At 44.4% G+C, this 23,721-nt stretch overlaps 1 protein-coding gene across 3 annotated transcripts in view; it reads left to right on the top strand.

Moving 5' to 3' along the window:
* ASTN1 (astrotactin 1) overlaps window positions 1–23,721 on the top strand; it is a 337,153-nt gene that overhangs the window by 202,837 nt on the left and 110,595 nt on the right. For all 3 annotated transcript variants that reach the window (XM_032604868.1, XM_032604858.1, XM_032604850.1), the window contains exons 9-11: window positions 15,640–15,714; window positions 22,709–22,846; window positions 23,365–23,515. In XM_032604868.1, the coding sequence (XP_032460759.1) occupies window positions 15,640–15,714; window positions 22,709–22,846; window positions 23,365–23,515 (364 nt within the window). The remainder of the gene's footprint in view (window positions 1–15,639; window positions 15,715–22,708; window positions 22,847–23,364; window positions 23,516–23,721) is intronic.

Genomic DNA, 23,721 nt, shown 5'->3' with positions numbered 1-23,721 from the left:
TCTATTTTCTTTTCTTTTTTTTAAAAAAATTATTTATTTATTTATTTATGGCTGTGTTGGGTCTTCGTTTCTCTGCGAGGGCTTTCTCTAGTTGCGGCAAGCGGGGGCCACTCTTCATCTCGGTGCGCAGGCCTCTCACTATCGCGGTCCCTCTTGTTGCGGAGCACAGGCTCCAGACGCGCAGGGTCAGTAATTGTGGCTCACGGGCCCAGTTGCTCCGCAGCATGTGGGATCTTCCCAGACCAGGGATCGAACCCGTGTCCCCTGCATTGTCAGGCAGATTCTCAACCACTGCACCACCAGGGAAGCCCAAATTCCTGTTTTCTTAATCTCACTTAGAACTGTCCCCTCTCCTCTGACTGCTTCCTTCATTCTGGCGCTTCTCATTTCTCATGGGGATTACTCCCCGAGCCTGCTAACCACTCTTCCTGCCTCTCCTGCTTAAATTCCCTCAGCAGCGCTCTGTTACCTTTCAGGATAAAATTCCAAATTCTTCCCTATCAGGCTCTGCTCTGCCCTGACCTCTGGCCTCATCTCCAGTGATTGTCTCCTGGCTGCTGGGCTCCAGGGGAAGAGGTCCGCCTGCTGTGCTAATCTCTGTGACTGAAGGCAGGACTTTGTCTCCCTGTGGACTGCATTTCCCCACATTTTTGTCAAATCAGTTCATACTGATCCTTCAAAATCGGGTTTCTCCCACCTTCTCTGCAAATCATTCTTTGGCCCCCAGGTATGGATACCTTTCCCCTGTGGATCCATAACACCCCAAATATCCCTCCATTGAGTACATTTTACTGAGAGAAGTGTGTGTGTTTCCTAGGGCCGCCATATAAAATGCCCCAAACTGGGTGGCTCAAAGCAGCAGAAATGTATTGTCTCATAGTTCTGGAGGCCACAAGTCTGAAATCAAGGTGTTGGCAGGGTCACGCTCCCTCTGAAGATCCCTTGCTTGCCTCTTCCAGCTTCTAGCAGCCACAGATGTTCCTTGACGTGCAACTGCGTCACTCCAATCTCTGCCTCTCTCTTTACATGGTGTTCTCTCTGTGTCTGTGTCTTCAGCGGGTCTCCTTCTTATAAAAACATCCATCTGAATGGAGTAGGGACCCACTTTACTCCAGTATGACCTCATGTTAGCTAATTACATCTGCAAGGACCCGATTTCCAAATAAGGTCACATTTTGAAGAACTGAGGCTTAGGGCTTTAACATAACTTTTGTGGGGGACACAGTTCCACCCATGTCACCAAGTATGATAATAATCCATTGATTTATCTGGTTCTTTCATTAGGCCGTGGGTCCTTTTGGAAAAGGGCTGTGTCTTACTTGACTTTATTTCCCCAGTGATGAGTGTGGTATTTGACACCTAGTAAACCCTTAGTAATTGTTGGCTGACTGCATGAACAAAGAAACATGTATGTTAATTGTCCTTATAACAGACGTCTCAGTTTCTTCTAATTCTTCTCTACATTAGGGGATTACCAGCAAGGCCACTCCTTGACGGCATTATATTTGAAAAGCATCCAGGCATGAAGCTTTTGAGCTCTGAAGTTTGCCACAGCCTCCCAGCTTCTCCTTGCCCCACCGCAGCCTCCCCACTGTTTGCCTCACTCTTTGACTTCATTTTTCAAAATCCATCAAATCCATTGTCTCTTTCCTGGCTCCAGCCAGCCTGGATGCCATGCAAAGCCATTTATAAAAATACATTCTTAGTCACCCCCAAATCCTTGTCCTTTTTATTTTCTGCCACTTCTCTCTGGCCCCTTCCAACATTTATAAGAGCTTTCCATTTGCTTCTCTGCTGCTCTGGGGCTTGCTAGAGCTAGGGAGAATCCCGTAGAAACCTGCTCACGGGTATTCTTTCTGTAATTCCAACCAGGGGCTCACAGCAGCATCACAGTCTTCCTTCCCATCTCTTGTCATGGGCCAGAAACCTTTTCACTCTCCTCAAATACCCAGTTCTGTCCTGGCCCCTGGCCCTCAGCCCATAACCTCAGCCCTAACTTAAGCCGTGTGACACAGACTCCCTTTCCTTCCTTCCATCTTACTTTCAGTCTCTCCTCGTCTTTACCCTCTCTCACTCCTGTCTTTGAAATGGATGTGTTCTTCTCAGTGCCAAAGCTAAATTCCCCACCTTAATTCATCATTCCAGCTCTTCTTACTTTCTAGACAGCCTTGCTCCCCAGATGACTATTTCTTGCATATACTGTTATACCCAGACACCTTCTATCCCTTATTCAAATGTCAAATGATCCCTTGACCCTATTATCTCTCCTTATGGTTTTTCTCATTTACTTTCACTACCTAAATTTCATAAGGAAAATATCAACATATTTTATCTTTGCTTTTATTGTCAGTTAATTTCTTCATGAAGACTTGATGCTAGTGTTATAATTATTACCTTGAAACTTTAAACTCAGCTTGGCAATCTCTCTTTCTATTCCTCTCTTCCACACACAGACAAACACCCCCCCGTCCCCCCCCCCCCCACGCTTGCTTATTTATAATTACCAAAATCATTCATTAAAGTTTTTGTCTTGAGGGTTTACTGTGTGTTGGGTTCTGCCAAGAGTTGCAGATACCATGAGGAAACGACTCACAGGGCTCCTGCCCTCAAGGGGTAAACACTCTAATGAGGAAGATACTAGAACAAACAAGAAAACAAACACGTCACAAAGTACTTACATGTTGTGAAAAGTCCAGGGAAGGAAAAGAGAGGGTTAACCAAGAGTGACTAAAGTGAGGGGAGGAGATGGGTAACTTAAAATCTGAGGTCTCTGAAGCTGTGTTTCAGTTGAAACTAAGAGATGAGAAAGCACCAACCAGATCAGAATGAGGAGTCAGGCTTTGTAGGGCTAGCACATCCTCGTCGGTCCTGGGGAAGCAAAAAGCCCTGGCCCCCTGTAGGAACTGTCAGGCTCATGACTCGGGCACAGCAAGCAGGGAGAGAGGCTGTGCATGTAGTTGGTGAGGTAGGCAGGGATCAGGTCACGCAGGGGAGCTTTGAGGGCAGGACAGGAATTTAAAGGATGAGAATGACAGGATCAGATTTGTATCTGAAGTTGGCCTCACCCAGGGCTTAACCCTCCCCTTCTCAGACAGGCTCTCCTTGACCATAAGCACTCAAGGACCACACTCCTTTCTTCGGAGCACTCACATCACTGATGGTTGTATATTCATCAGTATGAACGCATGACGCAGATTCTCACCATCTTCACTTTTGTTCACCTCTGTATCCCCAGAACACAGAACTTGACCGTCCCGGCTGCTGAGTACATATGTGCTGAATAAATGGATGAATGAGTGATCGTACTTCATCTATCTTCTGTGTCATTTTTGGCAATGTAAGCTCTCTGAGCTTCAGTGATCTTATCTGTGAAATAGAGGTAAACGGGGATAGTAAATGATTGATCAGTCGTCCCGTTATTACTATCTCTCCTCCTCCCATGGCCTCTGTTTTCACTCCCATCCTCCCTGTGTACTTCCCTCTTTTTTAAAACACCAGCCCTGCTTGTCTAGCTACCTACTCCACATCTCGCCAGATGCTCACAGTTAAAACTCAGCCTCTTCCATCCTATCTCCTCATCTCTGCCTTGGAGTTCAGATGTGTCCTCATCTCATTAACCCTTCCAGCCAGTGCAGCTCAGCGACTCTCCTTTGTCCTCTGCAACACCAGGGAGGATGATACTCACTGAGGTCGTGGCAAGGGCTTTGGCGTCTGAGAGTGCTAGGCTGGAGCTTGGACTCTGCCAAGTGTTATTTAACTTTCCTAAGCCTCACTCTCCCCATCTATCAAATGGGAATACTATAATGCCTACGCCTCAGGGTTTTTATGAGAACTCAGTAAAATAATAAATGTAAAACACTTGACTCATTGACTACTAGTAAATGTACAATAAATAATGGTTCTTACTTGCTTTATCATAAAAACTGACAAACCAAATGCCACAAATTGTTTACTTATCATTCTTATGCCATTAGGCCATGGTCCCAGACAGGGACCTGCCTTTCATCCCTGTATCCCAGCACTCTCCATTGCATCTGGCTCATCAGAAGTGCAGAATGACTGCTTGAGGAATGACTCACTACGTTAATGAAGTCCTTGATGGCAGAGAATGTGTATTAATCATTTCTGTGTCCCTTGACAGTGTTTAGCAGTGCAATAATATTTTTCAAGTAAATAAATAAATGAATGAGGGATTGAATTAATAGTGAACTTGCTAAATAACATGTTGAATGGAAACAACTTAGTAGATAGGAAAGGACTTTGGGGAAAGGGTAAAAGCACTCATACTAAATACAAGTCCTTGGTGGATATTGTGATTCTCTCCTGGTTCCCTGGTTTAGTTACATTGTCAGTTTCCCCTCACATAAAATCATGGAAATGGAGGAAGCTGTCTCTTCTCCTGCACATCCTCTGCCTCTCATCTGTCACTCTCCTCTTGTGTTAATGCTGTTCACTCTCCTACCTTCTCGCTGGAATTGAGGGGGTGCGTCTGTGGGGGAGGAGGGAGTCCCAGGTTTGCACCCTCCTTTTACGGGGAGGGCACACTCAGCAGTGAATAGGTGTTGAGCTGTTTTTCTTGTGCAGGGATGGATTTGCACAGATCCATCACTAAGCTCGCGTCCTGTTCATTTGTGAGCAAAGATGGGTGTCCAGGGATACCTGGTACAGGCTTTGCCCATGGACAGGAGTAAGTGAGACTAACAAGCTTTCAGGAGGATTGAACTTGAGACCCTGGCTGCATTAGCCCTGGGTGAAAATCAACTGAGCCTTTAGATGCAGAGTCCAGAGAAAAATGGGGGATGGAAACTTACATTTAGAAAGTAACAACTGTGTGTCAGTCATTGTCCTGGAACTGTATTTTTTCATTCATTTATTCTTCTGTCGTCCTGTAAGTAACAGGCAGTTATTATTATCACCATTTCACAGGAAAAGACAGAGAGACTTGGAAAGGTTAAATATCTGGTCAGCTGGTCAGCTGGCGAGGAACTCAAATCCAGACCTTGGACTCAAAGGGAGATGTGACTCCAGAGCCCACCCACAAAATCTGAGCCACAGTGAGGCTTTTCTGGGGTGATTTACATGAACTACTAAAGGCACAGAGGTGTCTGCAAGGGCCCCTGCTGTCAGTGGCTATTCTGCAGAACTGCTTTCAGTGTCCACAGCAGCTGCCACGGGGTTAAGAGAGGGGGCAGAGAGTACTTGTGAGTCCTACCAGCCATCTGCCCACCCCTCCCCCAGCCCCCAAAGGAAATGTTGCAGTAGCTATGGCAATGTGTGTGAGTTTGTGAATGAGTGTGTGTGTGTGTGCGCGTGTGTGTGGCACGTACATAGACACTCGTATGTATGTATGTATGGGGGTACATCTGTACCTGTGGATGCATTTATAAACATGAAAGTCTCAATTCTGTATAATACTGTTTTAATGAAAACGATCCACTAAAATCAAAATGACTGACAATAAAAAAAAACAAATGCACATCTTATATAATTGTAATGAAATTTGGGATATCTTAATTCATCAATAAAGGGGACAGAAGGGAACTCAATATGCTTCATCCCTCATTATTATTCAGAAATTTAAAAACTGGGTTCCAGTGAATCCTTAGGCTAGATTGTAATTTCCATTTTTATGGCAATCATACTGTATAGAAGACCGAACTCATCCGTAAAGATTGCCTGAGGGTGTGAGTAGACATATGTTAGGTCGGCAATTCTCAACATATTGTGAGCTTTAGAATCAGCTGCCTGACTTAAAAAATACTGATGCTTGGCCGCACCCTAGATAGGTGGATGAGAGCAACTAAAGTTTGAGAACTATTGTGCCCATGTGTGGTGTGAATCTAATGTACCCCAACCTTTGAGAACCATTCTGCTATAGCACTTATGAGAGATGCAGGGATAAAGTAGATTCAGTAGCTATGACAGTGCAAGGACATTTAAAGAGGAAGACAGATAAACAGGTGACTTTAATACAAGGTGTAGGGAGGCAAGGTGTAGGGCAAAGTATGGGCTCTGTGATCCATGATAACACTCACCAGTGCCCTTGCTGGTTGAGTGACCTTAGACAACTGACTTAACCATGCTGAACCTTTGTTTACCTTTGCAACCGGAGGATAATAACTGTACAGCCGTGTGGCTCTCCAGGTGGTAGTGAAAGGGTGTGCCAATGTGTGTGTGGCACTGAGCATGTGACTGCCTGGAACGTGGTCAGTGAATGGCAGCTACTCTTTCCAGCTTTTTCTGACCCACCCAAGATTTCTTCCTTCTGCTTTATATAATCCTTGATCCCAGAATATACAGGGAAACTGCAAGTTCCTGGGCCAGCTTTCCCATCTGAGGACAGATGGACTCTGCCTTCTAGGATGCCCCTTGAGTCTACTGAAGCAGGCACTTATCCTTTCTGCCCATAAGACAGGTGACAGGGATCAAGGTAACAATGTGTCCTGCCTAACTGGGGTCCATGCCTATGCTTCCTCACTGCTCTCATTCTATGACATGCTTCGTGTTGACAAAAAGGTTAAGTGTGGATTCTGTATTTGTATGTACACGTGTATGTGTAAGTGTATTAGCATTCTACAGAGAAACAAAACCAATAGGATGTAGAATATGAAGAAAGATGTATTTTAAGGAACTGGCTCATGCAATTATGGAAGCCGACAAGTCCCAAAATCTGCAGTCAGCAATCAGGAGACCCAGTTATGTAGTTGGGTATGAGTCCAGAGGCCTGAGACCCAGGAGAATTGATGATGTAGCTCCAGTTTGAAGGCCAGCAGGCTCAAGACCCAAGAAAAGTCAGTGTTTAAGTTTGAGTCCAAAGGCAGAAAAAGTGGATGTCTCAGTTGGAAGACCATCAGGCAGGAAGAATTCTCTCTTACTCAGGGGAGGGTGAGCCTTCTTATTCTATTCAGGTCTTCAACTGATTGAATGTGACCCACCCACATTAGGGAGGGCAATCTGCTTTACTCAGTCTACCAATTTAAATCTTAATCTCATTCAAACACCCTCACAGACATACCCAGAATAATGTTTGACCAAATATCTAGACTGACCCTGTGGCCCAGTCAAGTTGACACATAAAATTAACCATCATAATGTGTGTATTTGTCTTCATTGCCACTTTTTGGGGCCAAGGTTGTATCCCTGAATGCCAAACTTGGGGGGGGGGGGGGAAGTTATAACATTTGTTTATTACTGTCATTTTCAAGATCATTTTATATACTTCTAACATTTCTTTGAGCAAAACCCTTTTCAAGATTTAGAACCAGCATTCCAGATAATATGTGTGTAATAACAACCAAATTTATTCAGGACTTACTATATCCAAGGTTATTAGGTTTTGCAGATATTAGATCATTTAATCCTGTGTAGTTGATAAGGTGGGTACTATTATTATCCCATTTTATAGGTGAGAAAACTGAGCCACAGAGAGACAGGGACTGTGTTAGTTTTTCACTGTTCTATCATTAAATGAGATAACATGTTAAGCACACACACAAGCACACATACACAAAACATAGAGCAAAACTGCAAAAATAAAGTTGATTAAAAAATGAAAAATCAGAGATTATGAAGTATCTAAAATTTATTTATACACACTTTGTTCAGCAGTGTAAAGTTTGTGTGGAGTATGCTGTAGCTCCTGATTCCCATTCTGCATATGGAGAAACAGAGGCTCTCAGGCAGTCTTACTTGCTTGAGGTCATAATAGCAGAAGGGGATTTGAACTTGTAACTTCCATCTAGTGCTCCTCTCCTTATATCCCATTACCTGTAGTTGTCGATGTGTGAGTTAGACTGGACGTATTCCAGACAAGAGCACAAACTGTTCCTGCCTAATTACTGGAAGGAGGGCCAGGTAGTGGGCACAGGAGCAGGTAGGAGGATGGACAGCATTTAATCTGACTGCCTCTGTTTTCTCAATTAGGTAGGAAGCAGATCATTAGCTGAGGGCAAGGATGGGGGAGGAGGTGTCGGAGGTGTGAGGAGAAAGAAGAAGCTATGAGATAATGATCTTGAGAGTGGGAGAGACAACAGACAAGGAAAATGTAGTCTGATCGGTAGGCAGTATGCAGAGCCCACTTGAGGTCAGTGGTGTCGGATTTAAAGGGAGACCAGTCGGTGTGGTTGCCAGTGGCATTCATGTGTGCAAACACAGAAATGGAGCCACGGGGTCATCGAGTTTAACCAGTGTCAGAGTGTTTCAGACAAGTACGATGAAGCAATGAAGGGCAAGAGAGTTGAGGTTACATGAAAGGGTGATTACAATAGTGGATCACAGAATTTAATTTGAGTAAAGAGGGAAGCGGGTGCGTGAGGTGGGTGAGGGTCGATAAAACGGTGGTTGGATGAATGGATTTTAAGGCTTAGGTGGATAGAAAATATTCTGTGGCTTTAGGAGGAATGAACTGGGAGGGTAGGAGGTGACGGTCAGATATTGGGATTCTTGAAACTGTGACCAAGGAAGGGTTGCAGATATTGGTAATCTAGTCTATGAGCATGGGAGTGAGGGTGGGGACAGGATCATTTGAGGAGAAAAGTCAAGGAAATGAGTGGTTTGAGAATTGAAAGGATCATCTTAGTGGCTACTGAAGTCACCAAAAATTATGAAGTGAGCCAGGCTCTGAACTGTGGAGGGTAGATGGGGGCGGGGTGGCGTTGGCATGACTGGAGCAAAAGGAGGAAATGGATAGGATGGTCTGATGGCAGGAATTAATGACCTTAACCAAGGACCCGGGGTTGGTAAGTGGCAGAGCCAGGTTTTAAACCTACTGAGTCTGGCTCCATAGTCACATTCCTGGCTGCTTTGCTAGTTACTGACAAATATGTTACTTTTCTGCATAAAAACTTCTAAATGAATTTGTTTACCTATTAATAGACAGTAAATAATGAATAAAGTCACACCAATATTTAACTTTTCTTTACATGAGATTTACACGCTTAAAGATAACACACGTTTGTAAAATACAGCCTGTCATCACGATTTAGTTTTAAAATGTGAAGTTAGAAATGCATTTCTGTTTACCAAATGGGAATGTTAATTATAATGGACAATACTAATATTTACTGAGTTTGTTCTGTGTGGTGGGCACTGTGTAAAAGTATATACCTGCTTGCTTAACTCTAGGTACTATTTTAACCACATTTTATAGATGAAGACACTGAAAGAAATTGAGGGACTTACCAGGCAATGGACTGCCTCACCCAGGACTCAAATCCAGATCTGTCCAACCCTCAACCTCATTTGCAGTGTGGTCTAGTTCTTTCCTGAGTACCTGCTATGTGATGGTTCTATGCTGGACAGCGAGGCTATGGCAAAGATGATGACAGAGTCCTTTATATGTGATGAAGGGAACATATTAACTAAATATATAGCATATTAGTTATAGATTCTATAAAGGAAAGTGCAGGGTGCGTTATATAACAAGGGAACGTAACCTAGTCTGGAGGGGAAGGTCTATTTTAGGAAGTAATTTTTAGTCCATAATTAACGAACAGTATAAATTAAATAAGTAAATGAGAGGGAAAAAAATCCAGGTAAAGAAACAACATCTGCCAAGGCCTTCGGGCCCTAAAGTGTCCTGTGGAAACTGTGGACATCATTATTCTTATCATTTAACTTCTGATAAAGCCACAGGTTTACCAGACAATCTAGGGATCAGCCATTCCAGTACTTATTCCTCCCAGAACTGGTGCTGATTGTGAAGACAGGAGCACGTAATAATCTCCTCATTTTATCATTAGGGTAAATTGAGGTGTGGAGTGTTTCAGCCAACTGCATAGCTGGAAGAGTCATTTTTTACCAGTTTTCCTTTTATCTTTTCTCCTGTATATCTCTCAAACTACCTTTTTTCAGAAGCTTTTTAAAAATGAAACTCTATTCTCTCTTTGTTTCACCGCCCTCTCCTTGCAAATGCATTTACCTAGTTAAGAAAAGGAACATTTGCTCAAAAGCTCTCACATTGCATGTGGATATGGCATCCTGTACCCGGACCCCAAAGTATTGTGACTAGCTGTGGGGGAACTTTGGAACCATGCTTCCACCAGAAACTTAGCGTAATGTGGCCAGAAGCAAGCTTAAAAGGATGTGCTTTCATTTAACTATGGACAAATTATTTTCGTTTGTAAAATGATCTCTTTAGCGATGGGTGGAGGAATATATGAGTTCAGAAGAAGCTCCTAGTTTTCAAAAGCTCCTCGTGAAATGCCTTTTTCATCATTGCCTCCAGCTGAAACATTCTCTCCCTACACTGAACTGTGTCTGCACATACATACATGCATACATACATACATACATAGGTACATGTATTCTCTCTCACACTCTCTATCCCCCCACCTATTTTATATCTATCTGTCTATCTATCTATCTATCTATCGATCTGTCATCTGTCTATCATCTGTATCTCTTCCTTCTCAACTCACCCCCAGGTGATAAGTCTTATGTCCCCCACAAGGAAGCCCATCACCAGACAATGCTGACTAGAAACTTCCGAGTTCCCTTTCCAAGTGCCACTGTTAGGTGGAAAGCTGGGACTAGCATTTAATCAAAGAGCAGATTTTAAAATACTCTCGTCCAGAGCAGAAGTGGTGCCTTTCTGCCCTGGGAGCGCCGGTGTGAAGGGATCATTCCATCAGGCTGGCCATGCAGGAGTCTACTCACTCAATTGGGTCTAGGTTACACAGTGGAAGGAATGCCCAAGCAACCAGTCAAATCAAGTTAAGCCAAGGCCACAACCAACTTCTGGCCTAACCCAACAGCTAAAGGAAACAACACTGTGACCGCTGATGTGTCTTGAGGAAGAGGAGCGAGAATTGAGGAGGGAAACTGAAAGCTTAGAAATTGCCAGTGCTTCAGGAAGACTCTGCATAAGCTGAGGGTATTGTGTGAGACAGGGGCAGAAAAGAAAAGGCAAATAAGAGATTACTAATAGCTCTGAGCATACACAACTTGCAGGTGTGTCCTGCCGGCTGCTGTGTTTCCGTTACACTGGGGCTCCTCTGTGGCACAGATTATGTCCCTGCTCGAGGCAGTGGATCCCAGATGGTTCCAGTGCTGGCCCGTGAGGCCCCTGAATCTAGGCCATCTGCTGCCCACACAGGAGGAAAATCTTCAGGGTGTTGATTTGTCAGACTGAAGATATTAACAAACAAACAAGCTCTATTCTGACTTCCGATGCGGCTAATTTTCCTAAACCAACATGTGACTGGGTTGCCCGAGCAGGACAGAGAATATTCAAGACCACGTTACCTAAGTTGGAGTCAAAAGACTGATGTTTCCTTCCAACTGCGGTGTTCAGTCTCCTGCCCAGCATCCTTGGGCTCCTCGATGGGTGGTCTTTCCACAAAACTAACATTGGCACCGTCTGCTCGGTGATGCCACCCCCTCCTGATGGAGGCCACGCTCTTGCCACCACAAGCAGATGGAAGCTGAGGTGGAAATGATTGTTTCGTTTGACCTTCACCCTCCTCCCCACTCTAGTCCTAAAAACCAAGTGGGAGTTCCAGCTACTTAGATGCCTCTACTTCCCGGGTCCCAGAGACTGGTCCAGGTTCCTCATCTGATCTAAGATAGATCAAGCAGTTCCTCCACGGGTTAGTTTTTCCTAATGAGGAGGGGTAGTGTCTCTCTGTGGTCTGAGCCTGTAAAGACAGCCGCTAGAGCCTGCGGGAGGCCAAGTCTCCACCATGTGCATAAGACATTTTCAAAAAAATGGTCCTGTAGAGTGAGACATAGAGCCAAGAGAGGAGAGGGACAATTATAAGGGCATCTAGACCCTGTTGCCAGGCATCCCCAAGGCAGCTTCCATCTGAGCCTGGATATAGGTCTATATCCTCAATAATGGGCCTCTTTTTGGTGAGGCCAATTCAATTTTTTTACTTGGACTCACACCCAGAAAGCCCTAATGCAGAGGCCTCTTCCTCTTTCAGTTGGTCTCAGCTCCACGTATTTTCAGCACTTTCAGGTCCAGCTCTTCATCACTTTGCCCCCGCCTTTTCCTGGGTGGCCCCCTGTGGCCTCTCCACTCACCTGCATCAAGCTCCCCTCGGCTACGCTGCCACGCGCCGCCAACACCCGGCCCTCCCGGTGCCCAGGGTGAGTGATCTGCCACTGCCACGACCACTTACTTTATTTCCAACAAACCCATTCCTCCTCCCTTTTACTCATCCTCTGCTATTTGTCTGGCATACGTATGTTTCTTCAGAAAGACGGTAGATTCCTTCGACAGCAAGAATCTCTTTATCCCGGCTCCTGTTGCCTAGTATCACAGTTCACACACAATAGGCTCTCCATAAATATTTGCTAAATAAATCAAATAAGAATCCCCATCTCCCTGACACATCATCCCTGACTTGTGGGAAGGAAATAAGTCAATTCTTTTTTCCTCCTTTGCTGAAGCAGTTCGAAGACTCTCCACCTTCCCTTGCCATTTCACAATGTGCTCTTCCCCTCTCTCTGCATTTCATGTCAGTCCTGCAGCGTCCCTGCCCTGTGAAGTGGGCCCCGGTGGGAGGTGCGAGTCTTCCCACACTCATCGTTGTCTCCTCTCCAGCTGCCACAGATACATTTACGATCTGAGTTAAAGCCTGGTGTTGCATTGTGTTTGCACCTTAGGGGAAGACACCTCTTCCTCATTAGAAATTTGGGAATCTCCTTTTTATAGTATTTATATTGGATTCAGGCAACTAGTACATTTAATTTATTTATCAAATGCTTACATGACACTTACTGAATGTCAGGCACTGTTCTGAGCACTTTAACCATAGTAACTAGTTCCTTCTTATAACAACCTTGCCAGGTAGATAAAATTATTACCCTCGGCCTCATTTCACAGATGAGGAAATGGGGACACAGAATGATTAAGGGACTTGCCCAAGGTCCCACAGCAATTGCTAGCTAAGCTGGAATTCGAATAGTCAGGCTGGCTCCAGAACCCACGTCCTACCCACTGGGTCCTGCTGCCTGCCAGGGATCAGGGCAGAGTCCAGACCACACATCTGAGCTGCCTTTCTTCACGCTCAGGCCTCTTGAGAGCAGGAAGTCTCTTTGACGTGACTACCTAGCAACATGTCAACGTGTGCTTGCTTAATCAATGTTTCTGGGCTTATCGATTCACTGCCTATGGCCTGAATACAGGTTTAGTTATGTTATTCTACGCAGTTAATTGTTCACATTGTAATCAACGCTCCTCCTAAAATTTGGTTCCTCAAGATATATTTTCAAACAACCGAGGAACCACGCCAAGAATTAACTCTAATTACACATTGCACCCATTTTGAGTACTAGAGATGACTTGGAGGCAAAACATGTGTTATTTAAAATTATTAAACTGATAGTAAATAAAATGTCATTTTGCCCAAAAGAGATTAAGTTGCAGCTCCCTTTTCTTTTTTTATTGCCCTCTCTAGGTGTCTAGGATCAGACAAGACATTTTTTTCTCCTGATTTTTAGTCTTTTTCTTGAATTAGTACATATTTTTTAGCTGCTCACAAGCCACCACTCACTGTTCAGCAAAAAAAAAAATCAGATTCAAACCCCAGAACAGAACAAACATGAAAAACACAGGGGCTATTTATTTGATGTAGGGGTGATTCATAGTACAGTGTTTGGGTACTGTTTGGAGCCAATGCTAGTTGCCTCAGGGTATTTCTAAATTGAATTCCAGGAATAAAGTGTTTATAAATAGTGAGCATAGAAAAGAAATGTATTCATCCCAGCCACTCCCTTAAGGAGTCCCAGTGGCCTCCCCTTGGAACTACCGACTCATTCAAGTAGTTAATTGGTTAGCTGGTTGGGTTAAGTTGGTGGTTCTCAACCCTATCAGACCCAACACCCTATTTTATGACAAATAAACTTAACCTTTTTTATAATCCTTAAATTAAGTTCATATATAATAAAATCTACACACAAATAAATATATATATGTCTTAATAGTAATTAGAAGAGAAATGCTAAGATATAATTTATAATGATATAACTAATGTTTAAATTCTCTGCAATATTACAATGGAAGAAATAATAAAGTTGACAGACATTTGCGTCTAATGTAGATTCACCAAAATATAATATGTAAAGTAATATGCAATACACGATATATGTAAGAGCAATTAGACTGAAACAGACATGCTGTATTGGTGATTCAAAGACCATGAGCAGCATTGTAGACAATGATGTGATTTTCCAAAATTATGAACAAATCTTGGTAAAATTCCTAAATAATAGTGTATAATCTTCTCTTAATTTACATGGTAGTTATGCACCTAGACAAATCCTCTTGTATTAAAACAGTACAAGCTGCTTTGTTGCTTGTATGTAAATGGAGTTAGCATCTAGGCTCAGATAATTATAAGCAGGTTTTTTCTATATAAGTGTACAGCAAGACATTCAGAAGTTTGCAGGACACGGGGGAATTTTTTTGCTGTGCAGGGCTATTCTGAGCACTGCTCTATTCTAGCCTTCCAGACCTGCCTTCTAAATGCCAGTAATGTCCTGCAATCATTGTGTCATTCAAGGGCAACTGCCCTACATTTCCCCAAATGCTCTCTATTGGTGACACCACCCTCATTGACAACCACTGGGTCAATTCCTAGTATTAGATTTAGTCCCAAATAATTATGTCAATTTATTCTCCTGACTTTTTGTAGTCCTTGAAAACCAAAGGCATGTCTACAGTAAAATCCTCAGTAATTATGTTATTGGGTTGGTGTGATTGGGTTATACTGCAGACTATATGTTCCATGAGAGCAAGGGCCCAGTTCACCCCATGTGCACAATATCTAGTACCTGCACAAGGCCGGGCTTTATATGTCTTGCCTGAAGGAGTAAATAATTTTGGGGTTGGACATCTGGGTTAGTGAAGAGATATATACTATTGAAAAGGAATAGATTTGTTACTTTCAAGTACATGTGACGTCCAGATGCTCACTAGAGAGACCCATATTTAAGTCTTATTCAAAAATACCATTTCAGTTGTTTCTGATTGAATGAGTGACATTATAATGATTGAAACCATCTGGAAGCTGTCAAAGACCCAGAACCTTCATGTCATTTTGAGGGAAAGGGGGCATGTTGAGGACCCCACGTGAACTGCGACCTTGGCCTAAAAGGTTTGCTTCATCTTCACAGTGGTCTGTGAAGCAGCTATTAGCAAATCTATTTTTACAAGTGATGAAATTAGACTCAACAAGGCCCAAAGGTAGACAGTTGGCTCAACAGCAGAACAGAGTTGGAACTCAGAACTCTCTGATTCCGGAGGCCTCATCTTTCCAAGAAATCATACTGCTTCTCTTTCTTCAGTGAAGCAAAGCTAAGTGTCTGTTAAATCTGTTGGGTTGGCCAAAAAGTTCGTTTGGGTTTCTCCATAACATCTTACGGACATTATTATAATTTTACTCTGTACAGAGTTCCAGCTGTCATGTCTATTAAATTCCACTTTTCCTAGTGGGTCAGTGATTTTTGCATTGATCCTGTTCCTGGTTGGGTTCCAGCATTCCAGGTCTTGTAAGCTCACTTTAGTGGGATTCTTGAGGGACTGTGTCCTCTTTGTCTTTGGGTCTCCAGAACCTGGGATGGTAACTGGCACAGAGTAGACGTTCAGGGAGTGTTTGTTGGTTGATTTTAATTGCATGCCATTTCTCCTTTCAGGCCTTGGCCTTATACAATATTTCAGCGAGGCTTTGACCTGGTTTTGGGAGAACAACCTTCTGATAAAATATTCAGGTAAGTTGTTGTCTAGGGACTTGCTTATATATCTCTGCAAGCCCCATGTCCCACTTCCCACTGAACTTTCTTTCCTAGTGGTAATATATAAAATGGGGAACACTTTTAGTCATTCTGCCCTCCTAGTAACAGCAGCGTTTGCCCTCCTTCATCCAGTGACATCATGGAGGATGTTGAGGCCGGACAGATTCTGTTGGGGTCCTGGCTTCCTTCCTTGCCTGCTCTGTGACCCCCAGTCATTTACTTAACCTCTTGGAGCCCCCAGTTTCCACATTTGTTAAACAGAGCTTCATTACATGCCTTGCTGTATTGTTGTGAGGAGTATATGAGATAATGCAGGGAAAACCCCTGGCACAGAACAAGCAACTAATGTTAGGTTTTGCCTCTTCATTTTGCATCTAATTTGCACCTTTCTCATAAAGACTTAAGTTGTTCAAAATTAATCCCTCCCATCTCTGCCTCCCTCCTTTCTCAGCTATACCTCATTATCATTTTCTTTAATCTACCACCCTTCTGAACCAATTGGATGTTTCTAGTCCCTCCCAAATTTCTACCTACACACCTGGGAATGGTACATATTAGAAAAGTCAGCAAGCAGAGGAAGAATTTGGGTGCCCGCCATGAACTAGGAGATTTTCATAAAGTTTAATTCACGCCAGACCTTAGCTGGAACACAAGTTTATTTCCAAGCTAAGATCTTATCATCCGTTTCTTCAGTCTGTCAATCTATTTTTCACTTAACGTGCATCAACTGAGTACCCCCTAAGTGCCAGAGATTGTGCTTGTGCAGGAGGTATGGACACGAATACCTCTCCCTTCACGAGCAAGCCCTCTGGGAGAGGAAGTAAATAGTCCTTCCCGAGTGTTTGATGTCAAAGGAGGCATTAAGCGACTGCATAGCCATACTGGAGGAATGGTGAGCGAATGGAAAACTTGCTTCCTTTTGTTCACTGCACTCGTACACTGTGAGGAGTCTCGCCTGTTCACTGCCGTCTTTCCACACCCCTTCCCCAGACCCTCTCTGTCAGCCAGTCCTGGCCTTGGTGTTTATTTTGCTCCTGCATTTGCCTCCTGGAGCTGGCTTCTCTGCCTCAGCTTCTCCTTCTCCTCCCTGCTGCCTTGGATGCACTGGGCTCTGCCACTGCCGTGCTCTCCTAAGGCACGCTCCTAGCTAGAGCGCCGATTCACAGAGCCACTTCCTCACAGAGCCCTCCCTTGCCCTTTTCTCTCCCGATGTGATGTCTCTCCGGGGATGGGCTGGGTCATGTTAATGACATTGGCCACAGGCTGCTTTTGAGGATTTGTGCCGCAAGAGGTGTAGCTGTATTCCTTAGACTGTGACTCGGGCATTTAAACTTTCCAACAATGATGTATTATTTGGCAGACTTTTTTCTCCCTTTTTCCTGCTGCTGGTCTGTTGGAACTTATGAAGGGTGATAAAGATAAGGCAGATGGAGAGCCTGGTGGAGTTCTATTAACATGGATAGGTTCCCTCTCCCCTAAAGGTCCGAAACTAACACTTTGAAAAACCAAGCCCTTAATGAAATTGCTTTTAGAGTAGAACCGGCTCAGAAAATGTGTTTCCATCCCCACGAGCATCATTTGTTCTTTTAAAGTTTGTTAAGTAGCAACTAGATGTGATACCCAGTCACTACAGAGGGGATCACATGTGTGGTTTGACCCATGCAGTCACCTATCTCAGAAGCCAGTGGGTTAATCAATAAGCGTTTAAACATTTTGATCCCTAACATAACAGTAACTAGTCTCTCAGATGAAAACACCAGGTCATGACCTCTTTATTTCAGGTAGTAAGAATTTTAATGAGAACCTTCTGTGATCTGAGTCAACCAACTGCCAATGGCCAGTCTGGAAAATTCTATGTCCTGGTCAGTGACTGCAGTTTCTTAAAGGAGCTAAATGACTATTTACTTGCTACTCTGTTCACTTATGATTTAGAGTCTTGATAAATTCCAAGCCACTGCATATTTCCCTGGACTGTGGAATAAAATTTAAATCCTGACATTCAAATCTTTCCACAATTGAATGTCAATGTACAACTCCCTCTTAATGAGCTGCTCTTCTCCTATAGAACCTTCCATTCATAGTCAAATCTACCTTCTAACTGATCCACTGCCCCTGACAACTTGCATATTTCCCCCTCTGCACATCTGCTCAGACTCCCTCCTCTATGCATATTCTTCTACTATAAACACTACCCATTGCCATGATCTAGACCCAGTTTCAGCTAAACTCAACATCTATTGAGCACCTACTATTGCAAGGTACTGTTCAAGATGATGTAGATATGACCAAACAAATGTGAACAAGATAGTCCCTGACGTCAAGGAATTTACAGTCTCATCTAAGAATTGTTCTCCAACCATGGCCCTCCATGAGAATCTCCAGTGAGTGGATAAGACTCTGGGCTTCCAAGGCAGGGGCCACGAGTTCAATCCCTGGTCAGGGAGCTAGGATCCCACATGCCATCTGGTGTGGCAAAAAAAAAAAAAATAATTACCAATGATCTTACCCAGAATAAACCAATTAATTGAAAAGTTCTGGGAGGTGGGACCAGGGCATGAGTGTTTTTTAAAACACCACAGTAATTCTAATCTGTACCCAGGATTGGGAAACACTGGCCTGAAGCTTCTCCAATCCATTGCATCAATCCACAGTGACTTCCTCCTTCCAAATTTGTATATATACTAGCTTTAATATTTATTTGTCAATTATTTTTTTCATGTTGATTTTTAATTTGCCTATTTGCTTCTCCAATGAAATGGTTGTCTTCCTGAAGGGCGGGGAAATACCCTATATAGTTTTTTTTTTTTTTTTTTTTTTTTTTTGCGGTACGCGGGCCTCTCACTCTTGCAGCTTCTCCCCCTGCGGAGCACAGGCTCTGGACGCACAGGCTCAGCGGCCATGGCTCACGGGCCCAGCCGCTCCGCGGCATGTGGGATCCTCCCAGACCGGGCCACAAATCCGTGTCCCCTGCATCGGCAGGCAGACTCTCAACCACTGCGCCACCAGGGAAGCCCACCCTATATGGTTTTAAATATTTAATATCTAACATACCATTTTAAACATAGTTGGTCTTCAATAAATAACTGTAGATGATCATGTCAGGTATTTCCTAGCCAGATTAGGAAAAAACCTTGATACCTAACCTAACCTTGGTCATCTGTAATCCCAGAGAACCTGGGAAGGGCCCAAGCTAGACTCAAAGGATCCAAGGGAACCCTGAATCTCCAGAATGAGTCTCCTCACCCAACTCAGCCTGATACTGAAGATGTTCTTTCTGTGGTAGCTAGGATCACTCCATTCCACTAGGCCCTCTCGTGGCAGGGGTGAGTACAGACCAAATTTTTCTCTCAGAGACCTTCGTCCTGAGTGCGTACCTGCATCCTTTGGAATAATACCTCATTCTGGCATGGCTTGCCCTAGGAAAGGGTGGAGATGCCAGGCTAAGAGCCATTTATCAGTTTTCCCACATTCTATTTCATGCCAAGCCACGATGAGAGCACAGGCTTTTTCTGTCCAGTGCTTTCTGGCAAGCGCTTGCTTCTGGACAGAAATTTCCAGCTCTAGTTCAAAAGGGCCATGTGCAGGACTCAGCCCACAGCTGAGCCATTAACTGCAGTGGTCACCACCAGCTGTCACGCGAGAAGGCCCAACCTGGGAAAGCATTTCAGATATTCACCCAACTTCTCTTCGGTGGCTTTTTGAAGTTGTTCCTGCCAAATCTGCATGGATGAGGGATAGATGAGATTTTAGGACGCAGCTTTCCTCTGACAGTTTGTTCTATATTTAGTTTTTGGAGTCACTCGGTAGATTTTGCAGATAAAAGAAAACTTTAGAATTTCATACGCATGAGCCAACATGGGCTGGAAAGCGGCTCTGAGCAACACTCTGAGAATCAGACCCACCCCCCTCCTTCCCACTTATGGAGAGGCGACCTTGGGGAGGTTGCAAAACTTCTTAAAATGTTGGTTGATGTCTTGGTAAAATGGAACCAAATGACTAACCTCAGAGGGCTGTTGTGAGGATAAATGAGGCAACTCTAAGAGCACCTGCCTTTAGAAAGTTCTCAATAAAGGTTAGTCTCTACCCACACCTGACTTTGCTTCCCCTACAAGGTTTCACCTTGACCCTACCAGAGGGTGAAGGTTTTCTTGTTAACTTGGTAGAGTGTCATGTTTCAGAAGTTTCTGTGCTCTGAGGAAGTTCTTTATCCTATCAAACCCAGATCCATCTCAAACATCAAATGTGTTCAAACCCAGAGGTTAACCCATATCCTGTTTTAAATGAAGAATAATTTTCACCACCATTTCTATCTTTAAATTGGAAAATTGGGATTATCTCCACTAGCAGCCTGTTCGAACTAAAGAGCATAGCTAAATCTCCTTGTCGAGCAGTCAATAAATATTTATGGAGTGACATTCCTGTGTCAGACATTATGTTTGGCAGTGGGGATACAAGATGACAAAGAACCATCCTCTGCCTACCAAGAGAGCACATTCTTATGAATGGTGATGGACACATGGAAAGATGAGTGCAGATCAACATCTCAGGGGTGACAAGGCACCGTGTGCACGTATGCAGAAGAGAGTCCCTTACTCAGCCTAAGAGCATGAAGGCCCTGGAGGGCTTTCAGGAAGAGATGCGGCCTTAACTGAGTCTTAAAATGAGTGGGAGTGCGGCAAAGGAGAGAGGAAAGAAAATTCAGAAGGAAGGACTTTTAAGAGCAAAGGCAAAGAGGCGAGAAAATGAGGACGACTTTTGGAGTTACGGGCAGATTGCATTGTAGGAACACAGAGTTTGAAGCAGGGCTTGGTGAAAGGAGAAGCTGAAGTGTGACATCTTCGGAGATGTGGACTGTGTTCTGTGGGTCTGGGTGCCCTTAAACAGTGTCAGTTGGAGAAAGATGTGGTTTGCATTTCCTTTCGAAAGATTACTGCATGCAGAGGAGGAAGGGAAAACTGAGATGGATGGACATGGATCTCTCTCCCAAAAGAAATATGCTAGAATTGCCAACCGTCTTCTAAAATCTGCTACAGAAATTATAAGCTACAGGTCACAGATCTGTTGCTCTGCATCAATGCAAAACTTGTCATTTTAAAACTGAAATAGAAAACAAAAACTCCTGTCTATGTCCAAATAAACCGCCTTCTCCCTGGTACCCTTCAATATTGCATATGTCCTCTCTGAAACAGTGTATTATGCGTAACATTATACATAATACACTGTGCCCACCCCAGCCTGCCTGTTAGAGTCTTCCTGTCTTAACAACGCCCATTACAAAACTCACTTAAATGTTGTTGCCTTCAAACCACATTCTTCCTTAAGTCCCAGGTTCCAGGCACCTTGGGGCAATCACCTGCCCTGAATTGGCTCCTTAATCTTGCCAGGTGATTTTGTGTGTGTGTGTGTGTGTGTGTGTGTGTGTGTGTGTGTGTGTGTGTGTGTGTGTGTGTGTGTGTAGGAACTGGCATGCCTTCAATTTCACCAGCTGCTTCACAGAAGAGTGGGTGGTGGGTTTCCTCTTCTGTCCCCCTAGTAATGGGTCTCCCTCACCTGGTGGAGACCCTTCCTGCACTAGCCTCCTGTTTCTGTGGGCGTGGAGAGTCAAGTGCCTCCTTCAGAGCAAAAAGGATCTCTGCTATTTCAATGCTGCTTAATGCAGAGGTTTGCTCCACGGGTCCAGGAAGTAGGGGACTGAGAGTACTGCTGGGAATGAGGGAGGAATCTCCCCAATCCTGGCCACGTCCCACTTGCTCAGTGGTTTTGCCTCTCCCCTGGGTGCCTGCTTTCTCTTCTTTCAGCTGCTCTGTTACCCAGGTCTGTTGTTCAGGGAGTGGATGAAAATCACAGGACTTGGCTGCTTATAACTCATGAGCCTTGGTCAGTGGGGATTCTCTGTGGCCCGCGTCCTGGAGAGGGCTACACGTCTCGTAAAAGATCTCATGTCATCAGTCTGGTTTCCTAGCATCCCAGGCAACCTGGGGAGTGGAGAGGGGAGTGTGCAGGTTAGGGGAAAGGAGAGGGAGTCTGAAGTGGTGCTCTGTGACCAGCTTGCTAATGGAGCCGGTGCTGGTTCCGTTTAATTGTACGCATCCTTCCATTGTTCCTCCCTGCACTTTAAGCGGGAAGGGGACGCCGGACTGCCACAGCCTCGTGCTATCCCACCCACACTGGCTTTTGTCCCAGGGACTATTTTTGACTGTGAACACAGAGGATTTGAATGCCTTTGAAATAAAATGAATGAATAAGTAAACAAATAATCTCTCATGGTTTCCTTAAGCTCTCCCGTGAAATGCTGATTGATTCCTTTATTCCTTTTAGCCCTTGTTATAACAGACAAGAAAAATCTTCCCTGTCTCCTGCGGGTTAGGCGTTAGCTAGGGGTATGGGTAGGAGTGCGGAGGATACATCTGGGCCTACCTTCTTCATCCCTCTTCTCTCCTCCTGGGAGGCTCCTGGCTTCAGTCATTTCCACACCCATCCCATAGAAGCCAGAAAAAGGGAGCTTTTCTCCTTTCTTTTCCTTGGTAGGGCTCCTCCAGGCACAGAGAGAAACCGTCACTACCACTGTGGGTGTGCAACGTGGGGGATGGGAATGGTGGGAGGCCGGTACATCTTTCCAATTAAAATGCTTCCAATTATATCTGACTTAAGATCGGGGAAGCCCAGTTTCACATCTGAAGGAAACTGGAACTTGATTGCTTATGATTTAAAAAAAAAAAAAAAAGACACTTTTAACAGCGGGCAAGTGGATGCCATCATCAGTTCTCCAACCGGCTGGACACGTGAGCAGAGGTAGGCCTCTCTGCCTGCCTCAGACTCGATCATCTCATCCATAAAATGACAATAAGCTCTCCTTTTTGGAGAGGACCACGAGGGTTAAGAAGGAAGCCGCTGAAGGTAGAGTGCCAGGTCCTCCAGTGGGGTGCTTACCCCGCCAGTCATAACCAGCTGGTGTTGGGTGTCTCTGCAGATTCACCTACACCCTCGGGGAGGGCATGTGGTTACCCCTCAGCAAGAGCTTTGTGATTCCACCAGCGGAACTGGCCGTCAACCCCTCAGCAAAGTGTAAGACAGACATGACAGTGATGGAGGATGCTGTGGAGGTCAGGTGAGTCCCGCCTCGGGATGCTGAGGCCCACAGTGGGTTAGGGAGGCTGAGTGGGAAACTACCTGAACGCCCAAGGTGCTGGGAAGGGAATCAAGACAAGTTGGAAGGAGAAGTTGGCAGGCCGCCTTCCAATTCCCCAGATGCAGTGCCAGGATCTACGCCACCTGGGTCAATATTGCACACCCCAAGTCTCATGCACCGAGAGAGGTCATAAAATTAGAGTTTATTATAAGCACTTCCCACAGACCCTCAGGACTGACAGGGAATAAAATGTTAATTTCCTTGCCTGAGTTGAGACCTTCTTCTTTGACCAGGAGTTACAGCCTTGCCTTATTTCCCAGAGATGGAGAATGTCCATAATTTGTTAGTTCAAGGCTCAGAGTATGGTTGATCTTTAATATTTGTAAGAGAGAGTAAGACATGATCCGGTTGGCCAGACAGCAACGTGGAATGTGAGGCTACCTGTTGCACCTGGCATCCCCTGGCCTCCTCCTACCTCCTGCTCTTTCTTCCTACAGAGAGGAGCTGATGACCTCATCCTCCTTTGACAGCCTGGAGGTCCTCTTAGATTCCTTTGGACCAGTCCGTGATTGCAGCAAGGATAATGGGGGCTGCAGTAAGAACTTCCGTTGCATCTCAGATCGCAAGCTGGACTCCACTGGTTGCATGGTATGTCTGCCCTGTCGAGCTTGTAATTTCAGAGAGAGGGGCCACAGGATAAGACACAATGCAGTTAGAGTTGAAAGCATACTGTGAGTAAAAGAGAGGGTCAAGATTGATTCCTCCCTAGTTGTAACTACTGTCTAGTCTACATTATGAATTTTCTTTTGACAGAGATGAGGTATGTATGGAGTCATTTAATCAAGAGGTATTTA

Source organism: Phocoena sinus, chromosome 1, assembly GCF_008692025.1.
Source record: "Phocoena sinus isolate mPhoSin1 chromosome 1, mPhoSin1.pri, whole genome shotgun sequence".
NCBI classification, from domain to species: Eukaryota; Metazoa; Chordata; class Mammalia; order Artiodactyla; family Phocoenidae; genus Phocoena; species Phocoena sinus.
The sequence above is the reverse complement of the archived record's forward strand: the minus strand, read 5'-3'. Positions and strand labels throughout refer to the sequence as shown.